This window comes from Crinia signifera, chromosome 6 (genome assembly GCF_055691185.1).
Source record: "Crinia signifera chromosome 6, ASM5569118v1, whole genome shotgun sequence".
Lineage (NCBI taxonomy): Eukaryota > Metazoa > Chordata > Amphibia > Anura > Myobatrachidae > Crinia > Crinia signifera.
Genome location: NC_139222.1, coordinates 249,866,313 through 249,892,069, shown reverse-complemented (window position 1 = coordinate 249,892,069; position 25,757 = coordinate 249,866,313). Strand labels below are relative to the sequence as shown.

The window sequence follows — 25,757 nt, the reverse complement described above, 5'->3', positions numbered from 1 at the left end:
GGTATAAGCCTGGGGGGAATAGCTGTGATGTGCATTGAACATTGAGGTTTTGTAACAGTTATTTAAGGTTAATAGTGTTTATTTTAGGGATGGCCACCGACCATCGATGACTCAAATCATCGATGATTCAAAATCATTGATGGTTCATGGCCGATGTCGAATACTTTTGCCATCGATGGCGGAGAACCAGATGGTTTCCATCCATCATGGAACAGCAAAACGATGTTTTGCGTTTTTTTTTTTTTCCAAAGTGCCGGGACACAGAGCATAGCCCCGCCCCATGTATTGATTGGCCCACAGGCCAATCAATCAAACACAATGACTGACCATCGATATGTTTTCTACCATTTATGGGCAAAATTATACCAGGTGAGCACAAAAAGGGCCTCCTGTAAATATTGGTCGAGTACATGGTTTGCTTTGTGTGACTTTGATGGTAAGATTAATGTTAAGCCAGTGATTTACCATCCCTAGTCTAGAAAAGGGAAAGGTAACGTTTGGCAGTCCAGCTGCTGTTGAACTACACATCCCAGCATGCCCAGGCAGAGGATTCTCCTTGCCTGACAGCAACAGTGGCAGGGTACTCTGGGATTTGCAGTTCTACCACAGCTGGTGTACCACAGTTGCCTACCTTTGGTCTAGAAGACAGGTATGTAACCTATGGCAGTTTATCTGCTATGAATTCAAGTCCTTGGCCATGCTCGTACTTGTGGTTCCCCAACAACTAGGAAGTCAAGAGACAATGTACTGTATAAAAATTTGCCATTAAAATCTATGTTACTGTGGGGTAGGGTCATAGGGTCGACAAGAGGAAAATCGACAGTCATTAGGTCGACGTAACTGAAGGTCGACATGGGTTAGGTTGACAGGGTAATTACGTAGACACAAGCATTAGGTTGCCATGCACAAGGTCGACATGGGGTTTTTCACTTTTTTTTGTCCCAATGGACAGTGGACATGGACACCGTAATGTTGCACCACATCCCGTTGCATGTCTCGCTGCGCTCGGCACACTATTTTATTCTCTCACCACGCTCTAGTGGATGGTAAGGCATGAAATACTGCCTGTCGGCACATGTCGGCTCAAAAAAATTGAAAAACTCCATGTCGGCCTTTTGACTGTCGACCTTGGGCATGTCGACCTAATGCATGTGTCAACCCAATGACCCTGTCGACCTTATTTTTGCGGAAAAACTGGGATGCGCATGCGTGTGAGACATGTCCCGTTCAGATGGAGCAATTCTCTGCCGGCGATTGCCAGCGGGGATATTCTGGTGATCCCAGGCACTGAATAAGAGGCGTTCCATCTGTAATCTACCGTGTACTCCCTGTATCATTAACGATGTGCGATCCCGCAGGTCGTTAGCGATGTCACTCTGCCATCTGTACATGCAGGACGACGGAGGATATGGCTAGCGACAGCCTTGCCCCCTCCCCACCCGCCATCATTTGTCACTTTCGGCATCGTATGTGTATTCACTTGCCGATACCGGCACCCTGTCGGGTCTCAATATTGCGCTAGGAACTCATCTTCAGCTTTACAATATCTGTTTTAAAGACACAACACAGCCCTGTATTTGGCAGACACGCATGCATGGTGTGAGTATGAATTATTTACCTAATAGAATTGGACGGTAGCATAGGAATTCAGCATCCAGATAGTCTGAACCAATATATTACATTAACATTTATTTCACAGGAAGCCACCGTTTATATGCAGATCACATTTTAGTCAATAAATAATTCCCCTTAAAAATACAGGAAGCCATTAGCAACAATTATAATCCATAACCTCACACCAGTTTTCCCTTCTGGCACATTATTGTCTTAATTATGAGGCAGCATAAACGCAGTATGAGGTAACATTTAAAAGACACAAACGGATTCACAAATGTTTTGTTACTTTTTTTTTTTGGTTCCAGCTTCAATATTACCAGGACGGCATGAAACTAGAGACAGAAAGAACTCAGACACGGACTTGCCAGTGAAACCTCCTTTGCCCGATAGACCCTTACCCACATGACTGTTTCAGCGTCTTTAAACACTAGTAAAAGCATGTTAATGGGTGTGGGCGGAGAACCAACTGGTTCCAATTACCGCATACAGCACACACTTGAGCAGGCATTCAGGACAGACGTCAGTGATATTTGGACGTTACCTGCTCTAATTACCTGGAATATGCTGCAAACACTCCACTAACACCCTCTCAATCTACAACGGTCTCTGGCAGCAGGCCTTATAGGAAAGGAAACCCAAACTGAATCAACTGTATTGTTTTAAATGCTATTGGTTACTGAATAAAGACTGAATTACTGGTTTCCAGTGTTGCTTTTAGATCTAATTCTTATAGTAGTAGTGTGTTTAGTACTCCCTATACCTGTAACAGTTTTAGTATGGCCAAATAGAAAACTGTTGCAGGGCATGCTGAGATGTGTAGTTCAACAACATCTGGAGTGCCAACGTTCTCCGTCACTGCCCTATACTAATCTATAATGTTTATAGCCAAACTAGTTAAAAGCCCATGAAAATGAAAGCTTCTGCAATGTATTTTCACTTTAAGCTGTGACAGTTTTTACTTTCACTTTGAGCTGTGACAGTTTTTTTAGCAAAAAACTCTTCACCCCACTCTCAGTTCCTATCTGCTCCTACCAATACTTGCCTACTTGTTTGTAGTTTGACATCTTTAAGCCTGCCTCCTTCATGGTAAATGCCGTTATTTGTGACTGTTCAGGGAGGGGCTTAATGACGCGATTTGCATCATTTAGCCCCACCCCCTCCCTGAACAGCCACAAATGCCGGTATTTTACTGGCAGAAGAGGGGGCTGCGGGTTGGGGTTAATGCGATGGGCAGGAATTCGGGAGGCTTGCCTACACTTTCGTGGGGGACCCCATTTTCGTGACCCTCCCAGCCATTCCAGGTCGGTATGTAAGTATAGGCCTTATTCTAGTTCATTCTTTCTGACGAAATCCTTCTTAGATGGACAAAATCATGTGCACTGCAGGGGGGGCAGATGTAACAGGTGCAGAGAGAATTAGATTTGGGTGAGTTATTTTGTTTCTGTGCAGGGTAAATACTGACTGCTTTATTTTTACACTGCAAAATAGATCTCACTTTGAAGTAAAACCCGGTACTTGTTTCCTAGCACGGCCACAACGATCATGATCGTGGGCATCGTGAGGAAAAATCGGGGGCATCGCGGCCATCGCAAGCACTAAAAAATCGGGTGCGATGGTCGCGACGCGATGCCCGCGATTTCCCCATAGGGAACAATGTTAAATGGCTCAATTTAGCCGCGATGCCCCCGATTTCGCATAGGAAACAATGTTAAATGGGTCAATTTACCCAAATCATCATAGGGAACAATGTTAAATGGGCCATAAACCCCCCAAAACACCCCTGAACAGTGAAATGTCCCCCCAAAAGTATTTTACGCCACCCCACGATCAACGCGAACCCGAAGCGTGGCGAGCGCAGCGAGCCCGCGAGGGGCGGCGGTACGCGTCCTCCGACCTTTTCATACCCCCACTATCCACGTCGGCGTGGAGTTGAGAATAATAGTGTGGCGAGCGCAGCGAGCCACCGCGCCCGAAGCGTGGCGAGCGCAGCGAGCCCCGCGAGGGGACGTGGATACCTGTGAAGCCCGCGAAGGGACGCGTTTACCTGTGAAGGTATCCGCGTCCGCTCGCCACGCTTTGGGCTCGGTGGCTCGCTGCGCTCGCCACACTATTCTATTCTCAACTCCTTGCTGACGTGGATAGTGGGGGTATGAAAAGGTCGGAGGACGCGTACCGCCGCCCCACGCGGGCTCGCTGCGCTCGCCACGCTTCGGGTTCGCGTTGATCGTGGGGTGGCGTAAACTACTTTTGGGGGGACATTTCACTGTTCTGGGGTGTTTTTGGGGCTTTCTGGCCCATTTACCATTGTTCCCTATGATAATTTGGTGAAATTGAGGTATTTAACATTGTTCCCTATGAGAAATCGGGGGCATCGTGGGTACATTGAGCCATTTAACATTGTTTCCTATGGGGAAATCGTGGGCATCGCGTCTGGACCATTTAAGCCTTTTTTAGCCGCATACGACGCGACCGACGCGATTTTGACTTTTTTCAATGCATTTCAATGGGAAAATCGGGGGCATCGCGTCGGTCGCGTCGTATACCACTAAAAATGACACCCGATGCCCGCGATTGTGGCCGTGCTAGGAAACAAGTACCTAAAACCCCACCCAAATCTAATTATCTCTGCACAAGTAACATCTGCCCCACCTGCAGTGCACATAGTTTTGTGCATCTAAGAAGGATTTTATCAGAAAGAGTGAACTAGAATAACCCCCAATGTTCCTACCTCCAATCTCTGTCTTCACAGCTCCTTCTCTCCATCCAGCAAGTTTGAAACAGACCATTGTCCCTGCAAAAATTGCTTTCACTTTCTGTTAAGACATCTTTTCGCACACGAAGGATGAATTTGGTCAGTTGAGTGTCCTTTAGTGGTCAGTGACGGTATATAATTTCTGCGCATGTGCATACGCAGGGTGCGAGCGGGCACAGCAAACTACATGTTCGCCATCCTGCTCCCACCTAGCCGTGCAGGCGGGAGGCGTCGGTTGGCTGCAGAGGGCACAGCCCATGGGAACGCCCAGTGTTTCATGGGTGTTCCGATGCAATTGCCTGGTGACGCGGGTACGGGGGGCTGGCAGCTGACATCAGTGGATGTCAGCTGGCCGTCTGCTTCCCGCACAGAACGCTTGCAGAGTCCAACATAGAGGTGTCTCTGATCTGCGAGTGCCGGAGAAATCATTTCATAGTCGCTGACCAGCGACTTTATGCAAATCATCCATTCGCAGCCGTACGGGAGATTGCGGGTGCGAGGGGGGGGCAACCAGAACTGCGCGCGGCGGACGGCGTTTAGTCCACATGCAACGCTGCAAATTTCACAGTGTTGCATGTGGACCAGAATTGAGTCCTTAGTTTGCCGCCACCCAGACAGAAAAAAAAACCCGCCCCTTATAAATTTGCAAGAGAAATACGAACAGATCGCTAATCGCAATCCATTTCCAAATCCATACGTGATTTCCAAACTATCGAAAGGTGTTTGCAGTCTTTGCAATTGTGAGTAGCTCCGACCTTTCCACCAATCAGCAGCAGGGTGGAAGTGGTCCTCGATGACATCACAGACTTTTCTCAAAAATGCCTGGGCATGCGTGCATTTTTTTCCTTCACACCCAGAAAACATCAGATTTCCATCCCAAACTCCAGCTCCTGCCAGTCAAAGTCCAGCCGCACTGCGTTTTTGATCCATACACATTTTATTTTGCTAATCGCCTTTGCACATGTGTGATGCTTACGGTATGCATGAGCAGTTCATCGATAGTAGCTCAATTTGCAAATTCTAGCGATAGCGGCTGAATTAGCCTCTATGTACTAAGCCTTGGAGAGAGAGAAAGTGGACGAGATAATGGGGCAAATGTATGAAGCTTGGAAAAGTGTTATCTATCCCCCTTAAGAACGTTATGTGCAAGGTGAAAATGCGCTAACTGACATTTTTCAAACACAGCCTATTGGGAGAGCCTAGGGTGTAGTACTGTTGTTGCCCTGTAGGGGCCTGGGTGCATTTTGCGCATCTCTACACACAGGAAGTGAAATGGGTGTTCTCCCAGTGATTTGTCCCAGAAGTGCTATGCGAATAAAGGGGGGATGGAAACTGAGGAACTCAGGTGCCAAATCTCAGGGGCTTATATCTGCTTCAACGGTACTGTAATAACCAGATTAGCCTACGGCAGAGAACCAGTGCTTTCTTAGCCACCTTATTCTCTTAAGGTAACATATTTAATTAGATAAATAAAAGCTGTGACCTTTTAACTCCATCCCAGGTGTCCCTGCTGATAATTTGTATTATTAGGTCTACGGTTAACTGGTTCTGTGGGGATTATATATAAGATGAATGTCATCGCCTCTCAAATATTAGTGGCTAATAAACTCTATTCATGCACCATTTTAAACCAGTATTCATCATGTTACCTAGGAGAATTTGAGCGTGATTAAGAGAAGCAGCTGCGACTGTTTGGGGACAGAGAGGGAGCGTGGTTGGCCTGGATCTGTATCGGACCTCTACTTCTTCTGTACACAATGGGGCAGATGTATTAAAGACAGAAAGGGGTGCAAAAGTGGAGATAAACTGGAAGGAGATAAAGCATCAGCCAATCAACTGCCAACTGTAATTTTTCAAACACAGTTGATTGGCTGGTGCGTTATCTCCTCCTTCCAGTTTACAGTATCTCCACAGTGAATGCTACACCACAAACATTCTAAAAATGTCCAAAGTTGCAGAACAGAGCAGAGAGTAGGACAGGAAGTTGGAAATACTTAGGTGACCCAGTATTTGCCGGCTCCAATAAACTAGTTCCTAATACCGTCTTTCCCCGATAATTAGCCCTACCCCGATAATAAGCCCTACCCCAGATTTTGGACGCTGGTCCAAAATAAGCCCTCCCCCGAAAATAAGACCTACCATTTTCCCCATGTAAATGTGTGTACACCTAATGTGTAGCCTCCGCTCGGCCCCCGCTGACCCCCGCTGACCCCCGCTGCCCTCCGCTCACTTACCAGCAGCACCGCAGCTCCCGTTCCCAGGGATGCATTGCGGTAGGCGCGGCGTGACGTCACGCCGCGCACATCACGCGGCCGACTGACTGACTGGCTGGCTGGCTGGCTGCTGCTCACCACACCACGCCATCAACGAACTTCAAAAAAACAGGTGGGGGCATGTAAAATACCGGCACAAATTGTGGGGCATTTCATAAAGGCAGTGGGGAATTTCTTAAAGGCGCAGGGGGGCACATTAAATTGTGGGGCATTTCATAAGGTCTAGGTCAAGGTCTATTAAAATAAGCCCTCCCCCGAAAATAAGACCTATGGTCTTTTTTGAGGGAAAAAAAAAAATAAGACAGTGTCTTATTATCGGGGAAAGACGGTAGTTGAGTACAGGTATTAGCTGCACAGAGAAGCCCCTTCAATATAATGTTTTGATTTGTCTATAATAAAAATTATAGGGGGCATCCAATTTCTGTAAAATGTATAAGTAAGTAGCTCCTAAAATGGTTTTCGTTAGTTGAATACCCTACCTACAAGTCCTCTTCCACTTGCAACCACCAATGGTGACACACAAATAAATTAGCTTACCGCATGTCAGCTGATCCTCCTGTAAGTTACGAAATGCCAATCCTCTGACACTGCTTGGGTGCCCACAAACTGTATCTTCGCTGATCCGAACGGATGACATTACTGCCCATTTTAAGATCCACTTTAGATTGCAGTCACAGATGAGGGACTCCGTACTAAAAAATCTAGGGAAAACAATTTAAAACAATGCAATCAACGCACACACATATGATTGAACAATGTCAGTGCCAGCAGCTGTGCGCGAGAATTGAATTGCTCCATTGGGCTCCATCTAGTGGCTGCTGGTGCTCACAACACTTGAACTCCCCCCAAAAAAGTTGAGGAGCAGCATTAGAGCTGCCTAGTATCCCCAAAGCAGCAGTAATGGAGGGTGTCAACGTCCTATGAGAGTGATAGTATAGTGGAAATAAAGGCCCTTATTCTGATTGAGTCGGAACGCTGCGTGTGCGTTCAAACAGCCGATGTTTGGTGTTTGCGCATGTGCAGAGGCGTTTCTGCGCATGTGTGAACGCCTCGCACATCCGAACACAGTGTGAATTCAGTGCAGAATCCATCCGAGCAGGGGGTGGAGAGGGGCGTGAAGGGCTGTTTGGGCTCATTACCATATGCGTACGCCCCGCGTTTCATAGGCGTTCCCATGGTAATGCGGCCGTGACGCACGTGTGGGGGGTGGACAGCTGACATAGCCGGATGTCAGCTGCCCGCCCATATCCCTGCTTTCATACGGAAAAATGTCCGAGTGGTCTGGAGCACTTGCTGCTGTCTGACCGCTCGGTCCATTATTCGATGGTCGGCGACCATCGGAGGATGGGGGAGGTTCCCACAGATGGAGGAGGTGTTCACATGAAACATCCACTCACGGTCCATTCGCTCGGCGTCTTACCGCATTCGGATGGTGTGATCGATCCGTGCGGTAAGCGGGGCTAAGAACATTCGGTTCCTGTCCGAAATACGCATCCGTCCAAATCAACTAGAATAAGGGCCAAAGATACAAGGCTACTAAGGTCAAACTGCTAAAACATTATAATGGATATTAGCAATGAAAATATATTTTCAATAAAAATAATGATGTGGCTGATGAATGTAACTAATCAGCATTTACTAACAATTAGACCCCCACAGCACCAGAACTAGGGGCACTCTTCCGCATCCTGCCAATTTCCTAGTGAAGTGGGCAGAATAGTGAGGTCACTATAGGTTAGCTTGCGGCCCTCGAGGAGGGGGAATTATATAGTGACATGTTTAAATGAAACGGTGTCATTTGGATTCCGCCCCCTATGAAAATGCAAACCAATCACTGCAAATTTACAGTGAGAGGATGGGTCTTAATGAAGAGGTGAGCTTAGCCCTGCCCCCGTCATTGCCCACTTGCTTCTCCTCTCTGCGCTTCTCCTCAGGAGGGCGACATGGAAGTACATGCCACATATATGATCTGCTAAAGTCCCAACAATATAGCAGTTTACCCTTAATAGCGCTATACAGTAGCTTTATTTCTGCTATTCTGATCCCATTTGTACACCCCGTTTTCGGTGGGTTTTACCGGATTTTCAAATGTTTTAATACCCGGCTGCTTTTGGGTTGCGATACCCTTTAGAAGCCTATGGGCTTCTATCGCCGCCTGAAAGTACAAAAATTGTAAAATAAATTCTACTAAAACTGAAGAAAGTCTTGTTCACTAGATGGTTTGACACCAATTTCTGACAAAGACGAAACCATACTTTATAAAGTAATGGGACAAATAATTCTACATTGTAGTTTACATTTTATAAAGAAAAATGACATTAAAAGGGCCACAAAAGATGGAGGTCATGTAATATTTATAGGAATACTATATATTGTGCCTATTAAGCAGTCAAGACATAGCATGTGTACAGTAGGACAGATGATAGATGTAGGTGCATCTCAAGAAATTCACAGTAGTATGGAGATTTAACAAAGTTTGGAGAGAAATAGAGTAGTAGAGAGATAACATACCAACCAATCAGCTCCTAACTGTCATGTTTCAGGCTGTTTGAAAAACTACAATTAGGGGCTGGCCGGTTGGTACTTTATCTCTCTTCAATTTTATTGTGACACACTGTAAACACTGACCTCTTAAGTCACATATAACATAATTGTGTCCTTTTTTAGTCTACCTGCACTTTTCTGTGCACTTTAGCAGATCACATGACACTAATATACTGCATAAAAAAAATATATTATATAAATAAAGTTTCACCATTAGATAAATAAAAAAAAGGTGGACCCTACATAACATTACTCTGTAGTTTTGAAACTATACAAGTTATTTTATGGTTGTGTACAATGATATGAGGCTTGTCTCTAATTGCGACTGTATGTGCAGGACAAATAAGGTTACACTGTTTGGCTGGGAAACTATAATTTTATGCAGATAAAATCGCAATTACATACAGTATTTAGGCACAACATATATAATTGTAATCAGTAAAAGTTGCTTGTGCATCTAGTTAGCATCCCAACATGCAATTGATTGGTAAAAATTTAAAAATTAGCTAATTTGACTAATCAAAGTATATCTTGCATTTTTAAGGTTAGAAATAATATTGCAAGATTTATTTATTACAAATCTGCTCTAATTTTGAATTTCTAAATTAAAACATTGCCGATTATATCTCACCCAAACAAACCAGCTCTAATTATGTCTGACCTAATAGAGCTAATTTGTGTGAGATTTGCTCTCATTAGTTCCTAGCCTGCAACGGTTATACTATAAACGGCACATTTCAATTGGTCCAAAAAAATCTGTACTTCCTGGTTTAAAATTTGCATCCGATTTGCATAGTGAGAGTAAAAATTGCACACCGTTACATTGTTCGAGTTGCGGGAAAAAAGTCGAATATCTCTCTTTACATTTTGCCCAATGTGTGAACAGCATAGTTGCCTACCCTCCTGCATTCTGCAGGAGACTCCCTGAAATAGCAGCAATCTCCCTCTCTCCCTCATTAGTCTAGCAATCTCCCTCATGTCACCTAGCCCACATTACACTGTTACATTTTTTGGGGGGGGGGGGGAAGGAACGAGAAATACTGTAGATACAGTTACATTGAATCATCACAACTCCTAGTTTTCATTTCCCGGCACTTTACCAAGTATAGTATCTCTTACTAACTGCTTTGGGGCTCATCTACATTTGGATATAAGTCATTTTAAAAGATTCCCCTCAGATCCAGCAGTACACACCCACGCTTCTAGGTGCCACGTTCACAATCTTTTCCCACAATCTCTCCCTATATGGAACTAGACACGCCCTTTGGGTGGAGCATGACACGCCCCCTCAATGGGGGGGCTGTGCAATATTCTACTACCAACTATAATCTCCCTGAAACTAGTTTTCAAAAGTAGGCAAGTATGGTGAACAATTATTATGTGTATTTTCACTTGCGCACTCCGAGAAGGTTAATGAACATCATGTTTTGCATGGTTTATTTTACATACTGTAGCTGTGATTTATACTGTGGGAAAGCGTTCTCTAGTCACAATACTAGCTTCACCCTGTGACCTTTCCAAGTATGCACTATTTTGTTATTTGACTAAACTCTATATAAAGGTTATTAAGCCATTTTTCAGAGGAGGCCATTTAATCCCTAAAGGGTGATGTCATAAACGGATTATGAGAAATGTACTCATATACTATTCCAAAACATCTGCTTTTAATTCAGATATGTGATGTGTGACATTAATGCAAAACCATCTTCATGTGATAATCTCCCCAGCTCCCAGCTTGTTCTTCCAAGCCTAAAATTCCTGTCTGTTGCCTGAAAATAAGAAGAAAGTTTTCCATAGATGCAAAAGCTGCTAAAATGCACCTCTGTGTACTGCGTGTGAATACAGCATGCTGTGTACAGATATACATGTATTACTGGAACAAATAATCAGGGGTATAAGCCTGGGGGGAATAGCTGTGATGTGCATTGAACATTGAGGTTTTGTAACAGTTATTTAAGGTTAATAGTGTTTATTTTAGGGATGGCCACCGACCATCGATGACTCAAATCATCGATGATTCAAAATCATTGATGGTTCATGGCCGATGTCGAATACTTTTGCCATCGATGGCGGAGAACCAGATGGTTTCCATCCATCATGGAACAGCAAAACGATGTTTTGCGTTTTTTTTTTTTTCCAAAGTGCCGGGACACAGAGCATAGCCCCGCCCCATGTATTGATTGGCCCACAGGCCAATCAATCAAACACAATGACTGACCATCGATATGTTTTCTACCATTTATGGGCAAAATTATACCAGGTGAGCACAAAAAGGGCCTCCTGTAAATATTGGTCGAGTACATGGTTTGCTTTGTGTGACTTTGATGGTAAGATTAATGTTAAGCCAGTGATTTACCATCCCTAGTCTAGAAAAGGGAAAGGTAACGTTTGGCAGTCCAGCTGCTGTTGAACTACACATCCCAGCATGCCCAGGCAGAGGATTCTCCTTGCCTGACAGCAACAGTGGCAGGGTACTCTGGGATTTGCAGTTCTACCACAGCTGGTGTACCACAGTTGCCTACCTTTGGTCTAGAAGACAGGTATGTAACCTATGGCAGTTTATCTGCTATGAATTCAAGTCCTTGGCCATGCTCGTACTTGTGGTTCCCCAACAACTAGGAAGTCAAGAGACAATGTACTGTATAAAAATTTGCCATTAAAATCTATGTTACTGTGGGGTAGGGTCATAGGGTCGACAAGAGGAAAATCGACAGTCATTAGGTCGACGTAACTGAAGGTCGACATGGGTTAGGTTGACAGGGTAATTACGTAGACACAAGCATTAGGTTGCCATGCACAAGGTCGACATGGGGTTTTTCACTTTTTTTTGTCCCAATGGACAGTGGACATGGACACCGTAATGTTGCACCACATCCCGTTGCATGTCTCGCTGCGCTCGGCACACTATTTTATTCTCTCACCACGCTCTAGTGGATGGTAAGGCATGAAATACTGCCTGTCGGCACATGTCGGCTCAAAAAAATTGAAAAACTCCATGTCGGCCTTTTGACTGTCGACCTTGGGCATGTCGACCTAATGCATGTGTCAACCCAATGACCCTGTCGACCTTATTTTTGCGGAAAAACTGGGATGCGCATGCGTGTGAGACATGTCCCGTTCAGATGGAGCAATTCTCTGCCGGCGATTGCCAGCGGGGATATTCTGGTGATCCCAGGCACTGAATAAGAGGCGTTCCATCTGTAATCTACCGTGTACTCCCTGTATCATTAACGATGTGCGATCCCGCAGGTCGTTAGCGATGTCACTCTGCCATCTGTACATGCAGGACGACGGAGGATATGGCTAGCGACAGCCTTGCCCCCTCCCCACCCGCCATCATTTGTCACTTTCGGCATCGTATGTGTATTCACTTGCCGATACCGGCACCCTGTCGGGTCTCAATATTGCGCTAGGAACTCATCTTCAGCTTTACAATATCTGTTTTAAAGACACAACACAGCCCTGTATTTGGCAGACACGCATGCATGGTGTGAGTATGAATTATTTACCTAATAGAATTGGACGGTAGCATAGGAATTCAGCATCCAGATAGTCTGAACCAATATATTACATTAACATTTATTTCACAGGAAGCCACCGTTTATATGCAGATCACATTTTAGTCAATAAATAATTCCCCTTAAAAATACAGGAAGCCATTAGCAACAATTATAATCCATAACCTCACACCAGTTTTCCCTTCTGGCACATTATTGTCTTAATTATGAGGCAGCATAAACGCAGTATGAGGTAACATTTAAAAGACACAAACGGATTCACAAATGTTTTGTTACTTTTTTTTTTTGGTTCCAGCTTCAATATTACCAGGACGGCATGAAACTAGAGACAGAAAGAACTCAGACACGGACTTGCCAGTGAAACCTCCTTTGCCCGATAGACCCTTACCCACATGACTGTTTCAGCGTCTTTAAACACTAGTAAAAGCATGTTAATGGGTGTGGGCGGAGAACCAACTGGTTCCAATTACCGCATACAGCACACACTTGAGCAGGCATTCAGGACAGACGTCAGTGATATTTGGACGTTACCTGCTCTAATTACCTGGAATATGCTGCAAACACTCCACTAACACCCTCTCAATCTACAACGGTCTCTGGCAGCAGGCCTTATAGGAAAGGAAACCCAAACTGAATCAACTGTATTGTTTTAAATGCTATTGGTTACTGAATAAAGACTGAATTACTGGTTTCCAGTGTTGCTTTTAGATCTAATTCTTATAGTAGTAGTGTGTTTAGTACTCCCTATACCTGTAACAGTTTTAGTATGGCCAAATAGAAAACTGTTGCAGGGCATGCTGAGATGTGTAGTTCAACAACATCTGGAGTGCCAACGTTCTCCGTCACTGCCCTATACTAATCTATAATGTTTATAGCCAAACTAGTTAAAAGCCCATGAAAATGAAAGCTTCTGCAATGTATTTTCACTTTAAGCTGTGACAGTTTTTACTTTCACTTTGAGCTGTGACAGTTTTTTTAGCAAAAAACTCTTCACCCCACTCTCAGTTCCTATCTGCTCCTACCAATACTTGCCTACTTGTTTGTAGTTTGACATCTTTAAGCCTGCCTCCTTCATGGTAAATGCCGTTATTTGTGACTGTTCAGGGAGGGGCTTAATGACGCGATTTGCATCATTTAGCCCCACCCCCTCCCTGAACAGCCACAAATGCCGGTATTTTACTGGCAGAAGAGGGGGCTGCGGGTTGGGGTTAATGCGATGGGCAGGAATTCGGGAGGCTTGCCTACACTTTCGTGGGGGACCCCATTTTCGTGACCCTCCCAGCCATTCCAGGTCGGTATGTAAGTATAGGCCTTATTCTAGTTCATTCTTTCTGACGAAATCCTTCTTAGATGGACAAAATCATGTGCACTGCAGGGGGGGCAGATGTAACAGGTGCAGAGAGAATTAGATTTGGGTGAGTTATTTTGTTTCTGTGCAGGGTAAATACTGACTGCTTTATTTTTACACTGCAAAATAGATCTCACTTTGAAGTAAAACCCGGTACTTGTTTCCTAGCACGGCCACAACGATCATGATCGTGGGCATCGTGAGGAAAAATCGGGGGCATCGCGGCCATCGCAAGCACTAAAAAATCGGGTGCGATGGTCGCGACGCGATGCCCGCGATTTCCCCATAGGGAACAATGTTAAATGGCTCAATTTAGCCGCGATGCCCCCGATTTCGCATAGGAAACAATGTTAAATGGGTCAATTTACCCAAATCATCATAGGGAACAATGTTAAATGGGCCATAAACCCCCCAAAACACCCCTGAACAGTGAAATGTCCCCCCAAAAGTATTTTACGCCACCCCACGATCAACGCGAACCCGAAGCGTGGCGAGCGCAGCGAGCCCGCGAGGGGCGGCGGTACGCGTCCTCCGACCTTTTCATACCCCCACTATCCACGTCGGCGTGGAGTTGAGAATAATAGTGTGGCGAGCGCAGCGAGCCACCGCGCCCGAAGCGTGGCGAGCGCAGCGAGCCCCGCGAGGGGACGTGGATACCTGTGAAGCCCGCGAAGGGACGCGTTTACCTGTGAAGGTATCCGCGTCCGCTCGCCACGCTTTGGGCTCGGTGGCTCGCTGCGCTCGCCACACTATTCTATTCTCAACTCCTTGCTGACGTGGATAGTGGGGGTATGAAAAGGTCGGAGGACGCGTACCGCCGCCCCACGCGGGCTCGCTGCGCTCGCCACGCTTCGGGTTCGCGTTGATCGTGGGGTGGCGTAAACTACTTTTGGGGGGACATTTCACTGTTCTGGGGTGTTTTTGGGGCTTTCTGGCCCATTTACCATTGTTCCCTATGATAATTTGGTGAAATTGAGGTATTTAACATTGTTCCCTATGAGAAATCGGGGGCATCGTGGGTACATTGAGCCATTTAACATTGTTTCCTATGGGGAAATCGTGGGCATCGCGTCTGGACCATTTAAGCCTTTTTTAGCCGCATACGACGCGACCGACGCGATTTTGACTTTTTTCAATGCATTTCAATGGGAAAATCGGGGGCATCGCGTCGGTCGCGTCGTATACCACTAAAAATGACACCCGATGCCCGCGATTGTGGCCGTGCTAGGAAACAAGTACCTAAAACCCCACCCAAATCTAATTATCTCTGCACAAGTAACATCTGCCCCACCTGCAGTGCACATAGTTTTGTGCATCTAAGAAGGATTTTATCAGAAAGAGTGAACTAGAATAACCCCCAATGTTCCTACCTCCAATCTCTGTCTTCACAGCTCCTTCTCTCCATCCAGCAAGTTTGAAACAGACCATTGTCCCTGCAAAAATTGCTTTCACTTTCTGTTAAGACATCTTTTCGCACACGAAGGATGAATTTGGTCAGTTGAGTGTCCTTTAGTGGTCAGTGACGGTATATAATTTCTGCGCATGTGCATACGCAGGGTGCGAGCGGGCACAGCAAACTACATGTTCGCCATCCTGCTCCCACCTAGCCGTGCAGGCGGGAGGCGTCGGTTGGCTGCAGAGGGCACAGCCCATGGGAACGCCCAGTGTTTCATGGGTGTTCCGATGCAATTGCCTGGTGACGCGGGTACGGGGGGCTGGCAGCTGACATCAGTGGATGTCAGCTGGCCGTCTGCTTCCCGCACAGAACGCTTGCAGAGTCCAACATAGAGGTGTCTCTGATCTGCGAGTGCCGGAGAAATCATTTCATAGTCGCTGACCAGCGACTTTATGCAAATCATCCATTCGCAGCCGTACGGGAGATTGCGGGTGCGAGGGGGGGGCAACCAGAACTGCGCGCGGCGGACGGCGTTTAGTCCACATGCAACGCTGCAAATTTCACAGTGTTGCATGTGGACCAGAATTGAGTCCTTAGTTTGCCGCCACCCAGACAGAAAAAAAAACCCGCCCCTTATAAATTTGCAAGAGAAATACGAACAGATCGCTAATCGCAATCCATTTCCAAATCCATACGTGATTTCCAAACTATCGAAAGGTGTTTGCAGTCTTTGCAATTGTGAGTAGCTCCGACCTTTCCACCAATCAGCAGCAGGGTGGAAGTGGTCCTCGATGACATCACAGACTTTTCTCAAAAATGCCTGGGCATGCGTGCATTTTTTTCCTTCACACCCAGAAAACATCAGATTTCCATCCCAAACTCCAGCTCCTGCCAGTCAAAGTCCAGCCGCACTGCGTTTTTGATCCATACACATTTTATTTTGCTAATCGCCTTTGCACATGTGCGATGCTTACGGTATGCATGAGCAGTTCATCGATAGTAGCTCAATTTGCAAATTCTAGCGATAGCGGCTGAATTAGCCTCTATGTACTAAGCCTTGGAGAGAGAGAAAGTGGACGAGATAATGGGGCAAATGTATGAAGCTTGGAAAAGTGTTATCTATCCCCCTTAAGAACGTTATGTGCAAGGTGAAAATGCGCTAACTGACATTTTTCAAACACAGCCTATTGGGAGAGCCTAGGGTGTAGTACTGTTGTTGCCCTGTAGGGGCCTGGGTGCATTTTGCGCATCTCTACACACAGGAAGTGAAATGGGTGTTCTCCCAGTGATTTGTCCCAGAAGTGCTATGCGAATAAAGGGGGGATGGAAACTGAGGAACTCAGGTGCCAAATCTCAGGGGCTTATATCTGCTTCAACGGTACTGTAATAACCAGATTAGCCTACGGCAGAGAACCAGTGCTTTCTTAGCCACCTTATTCTCTTAAGGTAACATATTTAATTAGATAAATAAAAGCTGTGACCTTTTAACTCCATCCCAGGTGTCCCTGCTGATAATTTGTATTATTAGGTCTACGGTTAACTGGTTCTGTGGGGATTATATATAAGATGAATGTCATCGCCTCTCAAATATTAGTGGCTAATAAACTCTATTCATGCACCATTTTAAACCAGTATTCATCATGTTACCTAGGAGAATTTGAGCGTGATTAAGAGAAGCAGCTGCGACTGTTTGGGGACAGAGAGGGAGCGTGGTTGGCCTGGATCTGTATCGGACCTCTACTTCTTCTGTACACAATGGGGCAGATGTATTAAAGACAGAAAGGGGTGCAAAAGTGGAGATAAACTGGAAGGAGATAAAGCATCAGCCAATCAACTGCCAACTGTAATTTTTCAAACACAGTTGATTGGCTGGTGCGTTATCTCCTCCTTCCAGTTTACAGTATCTCCACAGTGAATGCTACACCACAAACATTCTAAAAATGTCCAAAGTTGCAGAACAGAGCAGAGAGTAGGACAGGAAGTTGGAAATACTTAGGTGACCCAGTATTTGCCGGCTCCAATAAACTAGTTCCTAATACCGTCTTTCCCCGATAATTAGCCCTACCCCGATAATAAGCCCTACCCCAGATTTTGGACGCTGGTCCAAAATAAGCCCTCCCCCGAAAATAAGACCTACCATTTTCCCCATGTAAATGTGTGTACACCTAATGTGTAGCCTCCGCTCGGCCCCCGCTGACCCCCGCTGACCCCCGCTGCCCTCCGCTCACTTACCAGCAGCACCGCAGCTCCCGTTCCCAGGGATGCATTGCGGTAGGCGCGGCGTGACGTCACGCCGCGCACATCACGCGGCCGACTGACTGACTGGCTGGCTGGCTGGCTGCTGCTCACCACACCACGCCATCAACGAACTTCAAAAAAACAGGTGGGGGCATGTAAAATACCGGCACAAATTGTGGGGCATTTCATAAAGGCAGTGGGGAATTTCTTAAAGGCGCAGGGGGGCACATTAAATTGTGGGGCATTTCATAAGGTCTAGGTCAAGGTCTATTAAAATAAGCCCTCCCCCGAAAATAAGACCTATGGTCTTTTTTGAGGGAAAAAAAAAAATAAGACAGTGTCTTATTATCGGGGAAAGACGGTAGTTGAGTACAGGTATTAGCTGCACAGAGAAGCCCCTTCAATATAATGTTTTGATTTGTCTATAATAAAAATTATAGGGGGCATCCAATTTCTGTAAAATGTATAAGTAAGTAGCTCCTAAAATGGTTTTCGTTAGTTGAATACCCTACCTACAAGTCCTCTTCCACTTGCAACCACCAATGGTGACACACAAATAAATTAGCTTACCGCATGTCAGCTGATCCTCCTGTAAGTTACGAAATGCCAATCCTCTGACACTGCTTGGGTGCCCACAAACTGTATCTTCGCTGATCCGAACGGATGACATTACTGCCCATTTTAAGATCCACTTTAGATTGCAGTCACAGATGAGGGACTCCGTACTAAAAAATCTAGGGAAAACAATTTAAAACAATGCAATCAACGCACACACATATGATTGAACAATGTCAGTGCCAGCAGCTGTGCGCGAGAATTGAATTGCTCCATTGGGCTCCATCTAGTGGCTGCTGGTGCTCACAACACTTGAACTCCCCCCAAAAAAGTTGAGGAGCAGCATTAGAGCTGCCTAGTATCCCCAAAGCAGCAGTAATGGAGGGTGTCAACGTCCTATGAGAGTGATAGTATAGTGGAAATAAAGGCCCTTATTCTGATTGAGTCGGAACGCTGCGTGTGCGTTCAAACAGCCGATGTTTGGTGTTTGCGCATGTGCAGAGGCGTTTCTGCGCATGTGTGAACGCCTCGCACATCCGAACACAGTGTGAATTCAGTGCAGAATCCATCCGAGCAGGGGGTGGAGAGGGGCGTGAAGGGCTGTTTGGGCTCATTACCATATGCGTACGCCCCGCGTTTCATAGGCGTTCCCATGGTAATGCGGCCGTGACGCACGTGTGGGGGGTGGACAGCTGACATAGCCGGATGTCAGCTGCCCGCCCATATCCCTGCTTTCATACGGAAAAATGTCCGAGTGGTCTGGAGCACTTGCTGCTGTCTGACCGCTCGGTCCATTATTCGATGGTCGGCGACCATCGGAGGATGGGGGAGGTTCCCACAGATGGAGGAGGTGTTCACATGAAACATCCACTCACGGTCCATTCGCTCGGCGTCTTACCGCATTCGGATGGTGTGATCGATCCGTGCGGTAAGCGGGGCTAAGAACATTCGGTTCCTGTCCGAAATACGCATCCGTCCAAATCAACTAGAATAAGGGCCAAAGATACAAGGCTACTAAGGTCAAACTGCTAAAACATTATAATGGATATTAGCAATGAAAATATATTTTCAATAAAAATAATGATGTGGCTGATGAATGTAACTAATCAGCATTTACTAACAATTAGACCCCCACAGCACCAGAACTAGGGGCACTCTTCCGCATCCTGCCAATTTCCTAGTGAAGTGGGCAGAATAGTGAGGTCACTATAGGTTAGCTTGCGGCCCTCGAGGAGGGGGAATTATATAGTGACATGTTTAAATGAAACGGTGTCATTTGGATTCCGCCCCCTATGAAAATGCAAACCAATCACTGCAAATTTACAGTGAGAGGATGGGTCTTAATGAAGAGGTGAGCTTAGCCCTGCCCCCGTCATTGCCCACTTGCTTCTCCTCTCTGCGCTTCTCCTCAGGAGGGCGACATGGAAGTACATGCCACATATATGATCTGCTAAAGTCCCAACAATATAGCAGTTTACCCTTAATAGCGCTATACAGTAGCTTTATTTCTGCTATTCTGATCCCATTTGTACACCCCGTTTTCGGTGGGTTTTACCGGATTTTCAAATGTTTTAATACCCGGCTGCTTTTGGGTTGCGATACCCTTTAGAAGCCTATGGGCTTCTATCGCCGCCTGCTGCAGACTCCAACCCCCCTCCTCGTCCGTGAAACTGGCTGCAGGGGGGGAGGAGGAGGCACCGGGACAGCCACGCTGAGCCGGGATGTGACAGAGACCCCCCGCACACCACATAATAGGTATCGAAGGGGGCAACCGTCACCGCACTGCTATGCTAGCCGCATATGTTAATACATATGCGCTAGCATCTCTGCGGTGGTGCGGCAAAGGGCAGAGATGTATTTTAATACATCTCTGCCCTCAGTAAGCTACTAATTCATTGTACTGTATATACAAGTGGAAAATGATGTACTTACATGACTTTTAGCGATGTGAGTTCTTTGAAAAGATCAGGTCCAAGGGTTGAAAAGATATTTCCAGACAAATTTCTGTAAAAGGAAAATTTCATAATTTACCACATTGTCATGTGTGTGGTAGCCAAACGCAGCCCCTGTACAAAACCTATATAGGCACCACTGACACAGGTCTGGACCCCATCAACAAAATAAATATATAGTCAGTCATAAGGCCTGTATACACTGGGTGACTTTGAGCTGAAGGCAGCTCAGTTTACTTGTTTGATTGGCTTTCAGCTCGAAAGCCGCCCAGTGTGTACAGAGCAGCGATGAAAGGTCAGCTCCCGTATCATCGCTGGCCCGGTCGCTCATCTGCTGGTATTATCAGCTGAGTGGATGGGTTTCCATAGCATCCCACTATGGAAAGCCGCCCACCCCATGGAAATCACTAAAACGGGTGAAAAACGCTCAGTGTGCAAGCACTGAGCGCTTTTAAGCCCAGTGATTTTCCTCAACATCGTTGTCCATACACGCTGGGCAAAAATGCCCAGTGTGTATGAACATATACTGTCAGAAAAATTCCTGATCGATAGATCCAGCATATATAGTGGCTGTACATTGGGGGATATCTTACAGTAATGGCCACAAGATATGGGCACTCCTCCCCTAAGGTGGAGACATGTCTATATTCCTCCCCTGTCAGTCGCTCAGCTTGGGAAAACCTATACACTGCCCAATGCAGCTCGTAAATTACCATATTGGTCAGACATACCGAATGTTCGGCATGTCCGATAGACTGATGATTTGTGGTTGGTGGTAGCTACAATAAACTGCAGATCAGGCCGATGCTTACAAAATATGTGGGTTACTGCTACATCATTACCAGGACCTGCAATCACTTCTCTGCAGTCTGGCGCCTGCTTTAATTGAAAATGGCCCTTTCCAAAATGGCTGTCATATATAAAGGATGCTTGAAGAGGCTACAGCAATTTTAGGAGGGTTATGTGTAATGGGAACATGCATGATAGACCCTCAGCGGCAACAACAAGCAGAGCATGACATGACCCGTGATGATGGCCAGGGTGGGTGGGTGGGGCACGATTTGTCATTCCCTGACTATAAGCAGGTACTGTGGGGAGTGCTCCTGAAAAGTTTTGACATAGGTCGCATGTTTTATAATTATGCCACTGCCAGAATGTCCAGGAGGTTCTCAAAAATTGGTTGTGCTCTCGGCTACAAAAAGGTGGGTAAGTCTCCTGCTTAGGCTCTCCCCCTCAGTACCCCCTAACAGAGCACAAGTGGGTGGCCTAAGGGGACCCTATGAAGCGACTCATGCCACCATTGTTGTGGGGGAAGGATGAAGACTAAGCCAAGATCCTAATTGGAAGACTGCCATTTCCTGGCCTCTTTAGCTTGTGCGACCCCATATCTCAGGCAGGATAGACACAGCTCGGATCAGTAATCCATGCAGGAGGGGGTGCCGGACGGGATCCTGACAGTAGTTTACCTGACGTCGGGATCCCGACTGTTAAAACACCGACAGCCGGGTTCCCAATGGCCACCGGCTATTCTCCCTCGTGGGTGTCCACGACCTCCATAGAGGGAGAATAGAATAGGTGGCAAGCGTAGCGAGCCACAATGCCCGCAAGGGGCTTTGTTGCGCTCGCCATGCTGTCTGAGTCCGGCCAGTCGGGATCCCGACATCGGGCTAATGACTATTGGCATCCCGACTGTCGGAACCATATACCACACCCACTGGTGGTGTGATGCCACCTGCTGCATCCACATAACTGCAATCGATGCTGCTTTGATGTAAGCCGCAGCAGTGGCGGTACTTGTGAGTGGTTGGCCCATGTGCAAAATGTAAATTTGGACCTCCTCCACTCCAACCCAAGTTCACAATATGAAACCCAGAAGTGGGTTACAGCAGTGGGTCCTTAGTCCTCAGGTGTCCAGAGGCAATGCACATGCTGCACCAATGGTAGTTCTGCCTCTGAGCAGCAGCAATAGCAACTACAACTCCTCTTGCCTGCTCCCAGGAACTTCCAGATCCTTATCCAATGTAAGACCTGGCGGCACAGGAGTTGGGGCGGACCTAAATCGCCCCTTTAAATGTGGCTGTTATAGGAGAAGCCTAGCACCGCAGGATCTGGTTGTTCCGAGGCAACAGAGTGAGAGTAGGGTCTCGTCGTGCCTGTTCTAAACAGCAGTCACGGCTGTGGGGTTCACTCCCTGGATCATAACACAGTGAAAATTTGAAGAATCATATACAGGTGCAGGAACAGTTATCAAATGCTTTTTGTGCTCAGGATCTATTAGGATATATTCTAAAAATATTGATGGGACTTAAAATATTCCATTACATGGCAATTTCTTTTTCCTTTATGGGTCCTATCGGTAGTCTTCAGTTTAGGAATTTAGGGACCATACTTTGGCAATTTTAAATAATGTTGACAATACATTTTGTAGATTTCAAACACACCGGAAATACCTTAAAAATAATAACGGTTTAAAATGAAAATATTAATGTTATACTATACTACAATCTCAGCATCTTAACGTACATGTATGAGGCCAAGAAATGAGCAACAGCATGCAGTAGAGAACTTTATCTCATTGACACTTGTTATTTTGGAAGGATTTTCTGAGTCTCGCTGCCATACTGTGCAGCTTCAGGGCATTAACGCAGAGGGTGGGTGTTACTGGCCATAAAAGAGATGTAACTACAGACTTTGCCTTGGCCTCAAAATGCCACAATCTGGATTTAAGCAAATACTGAGGAGTAAATAAAGACTCCTTCTGTTACCTGGCTCTAGGATGTTTTCCTGAATAACTAATTATTCAACTGACTTAAGATTTATTTAATGTAAGTAAAATACCATCAGGTTATTTATTATTTTTCCTTTAAACAAGTATAATTGCTGGGGTCATCACCACGGTCCCAAAAGGGGGGCTGTGCTCATTGCATTTAAAAAGATTCAGCAAGACTCTCCTAGTGTTTCATTGTCACAGAAGAGAGAACACATTTGGAATATCTGTAAAGTTTAGAAGATGCCGAAAATGTATTTGAAATAGGTGGGGTAGCGCCAACGGGTGCCGGACAGTTGGGATCCCGACAGGCATTTACCCGACGTAGGGATCCCGACTGTCAAAACACCGACAGCCGGGTTCCCGACGGCCACCTGCTATTTTCCCTCACGGGGGTCCACGACCCCCATAGAGGGAGAATAGAATAGGTGGCTCCCAACTGTTACTATTTTCATGGGACAACCACATTTTTTGGGGGACTGTCCCGCTTCCCTTCCGGGGCCGGCATTGTCCTGTAGTGAGAGAAAGGGGCGGCTGGGAGTTCCCTCTGCTACCCATTGCACAACAAGGAATAGACACTGTGCGCATGCGCACAGCATCTATACAGGGAGATAGAGGGGCTGGGAGCATGGCCAGCAGCTCACAAAGCGCCTACCATGCCCCCACAGCAGCGAAAACAGGGCGTGGCCTCACTGATGTGATGCACTGGTAGGCCACACACCCTAGTCTCGAGGCCTCTGTCGTGCTCAGATGTCCCTATTGGGACAAATTGGGAGGTATGACTTATCCCACCTCGGGCCAGATTTTGGAATATGGTACCAATATGGGTCAGACCCCTTTCATACGTCCAACAAGGATTATTCGCAGGAAGTTTTACATTGGGACCTGGGACAGCTCCTTATGCCGGGAATAAGGTTCACCATATGAAATGGGACCCGGGACAGATTACCTGGTTTACCCATTGACCACCTCTGAAGCAACCCAGGATGTATTCCTGGGTATCTAGACCCAGGAATCCAGTTACTTTTTGGCATATTTTCACAATGGTCCATAACCCAGGTGTGAAAGATGTATTTAATTGCAGTGTATAGACAAAACATACTTGACTACTTTTCTGCTCCTCTTCCAGGAGGGATGTGTTCAGAGGGAAAGTATGCTGAATAAGGGGGCATGGCCAAATGGTTACATAATCAAAGCTCCGCCCCATACAACATGGTAAAAAAAAATACATTAAACAGCAGGGGCAGGGCTATAATGAGGCAATTCAGTGCAATTCAAGTCATTAAGGGCCAGATGTATCAAGCTTCAAAAAGTGATCAAGTGTAGAGTGATAAACAACCAGCCAATCAGCTCCTACCTATCATTTTTCAAATCCAGCCTGTAACATGACAGATATGAGCTGATTGGCTGGCTGTTAATCTCTCTCCATTTTATCACTTTGTGAAGCTTGATACATCTGGCCCTAAGTCCCCCTTGGTCTGCCCACTTGTGCTCTGTAAGTGTGTCAGCAAGGCAATGCAAAATACATGCCCACCACTGCAGGGGGCTGGAAGGGCCACCCAATATTCAGAAACCTCACGGCTGTTCCGGGAGGGTAGGCAAGTATGAAATAAAGCGGTCTAACACTTGTGGGCTGAATGCAAAAGCAGCCCTTATTTACCCTGCACAGAAAAAATATAAATGTATTTTCTCTGCGTGCATTGTGAAACGGTTTGTTCCAGGTACTTAGGGTCAGATGTATCAAGCTTCAAAAAGTGATAAAGTGGAGAGTGATTAACAACCAGCCAATCAGCTCCTACCTGTTATTTTTCAAACCCAGCCTGTAACATGGCAGGTAGGAGATGATTGGCTTTTGATTTATAACTCTCCATGTTATCACTTTTTGAAGCTTGATACATCTGGCCCTAAGTTACTTTTTTAGATTTCTTTCAACACAGAATCAGACCCTGAGCTAATTAGCCTTATCAGTACTAACGATTGCGTTTGACAAGAACAGTACACAGAAGTAATTGTTAACATCTGTACTGTTCATTTTTTTATTTTTCCATCAAATCAATGACATTGAGGAACTGCAACTGAGAGCTTCACAGGTAAGATACTGGCGGCTGCTTTTCCTCTATGCAAGCAGCTAGTGCTCCATGTGGGGGCGCCACCATGGGGAGATAACAAAACTGGTGCATTTGTTACTAGTGTCAGGTTAGTTTTGTACATTTGAAGATTATTATTATTATTATTATTATTATTATTATTATTATTGCATTGAAACACAGGTACTTATATGTTAGTTGGGCACCCACTAAGCTATTTGCTTAGTGAGCTATTCTGCGTAGGGAAATTGCATCGCATCGCATGGGCCATTTTAAGGGCATGCGATTTGATGCGATTTTCCTATGTAATTTATTCACTGCTCTTTTAGCCCTGGGGGATCGCATCTGCCGCAAAATCGCATGCGATCACATGCGATTTTATTGGGTGTGCGATGCCATTACATTAGGTATACAATACAGGTCGGGTATCCCGTATCCGGGCATCCCCTATCCGAATTATTCCAAAAAACGTGGTTTTTTGGAATAATTAAAAAAATAATTGTTTCTCCCCCCCCCCCCCCAACCCTCTTTTAATACTTACCAAGTCCTCCTGCAACCATAGCAGGCCTTCAGCATCCTCTCCGGCGTCTCCAGCGGTCCCAGGAGAGCTTTGCGCGAGTGCGCGCGCATGCCGGTGACGTCACCGGCGCGCTTGGGAACTTGCGCAAAGCACTCCTGGGACCGTTGGAGACGCCGGAGACGGTGCTGGT

The 25,757-nt window shown here is 46.0% G+C and overlaps 1 protein-coding gene across 3 annotated transcripts in view; it reads right to left on the bottom strand.

Moving 5' to 3' along the window:
- ADGRA1 (adhesion G protein-coupled receptor A1) overlaps positions 1-25,757 on the bottom strand; it is a 570,817-nt gene that overhangs the window by 447,978 nt on the left and 97,082 nt on the right. For 2 of the 3 annotated variants that reach the window (XM_083149300.1, XM_083149302.1), the window contains exons 1-2: positions 18,257-18,395; positions 7,180-7,343 (exon numbers count right to left, since the gene is read on the bottom strand). In XM_083149300.1, coding sequence (XP_083005426.1) covers positions 7,180-7,343; positions 18,257-18,261 — 169 coding nt within the window. In that variant the 5' untranslated portion in view covers positions 18,262-18,395. Of the gene's footprint in view, positions 1-7,179; positions 7,344-18,256; positions 18,421-20,173; positions 20,246-25,757 lie in introns of those variants that run through there. The other variant, XM_083149304.1, reaches the window with a different exon arrangement.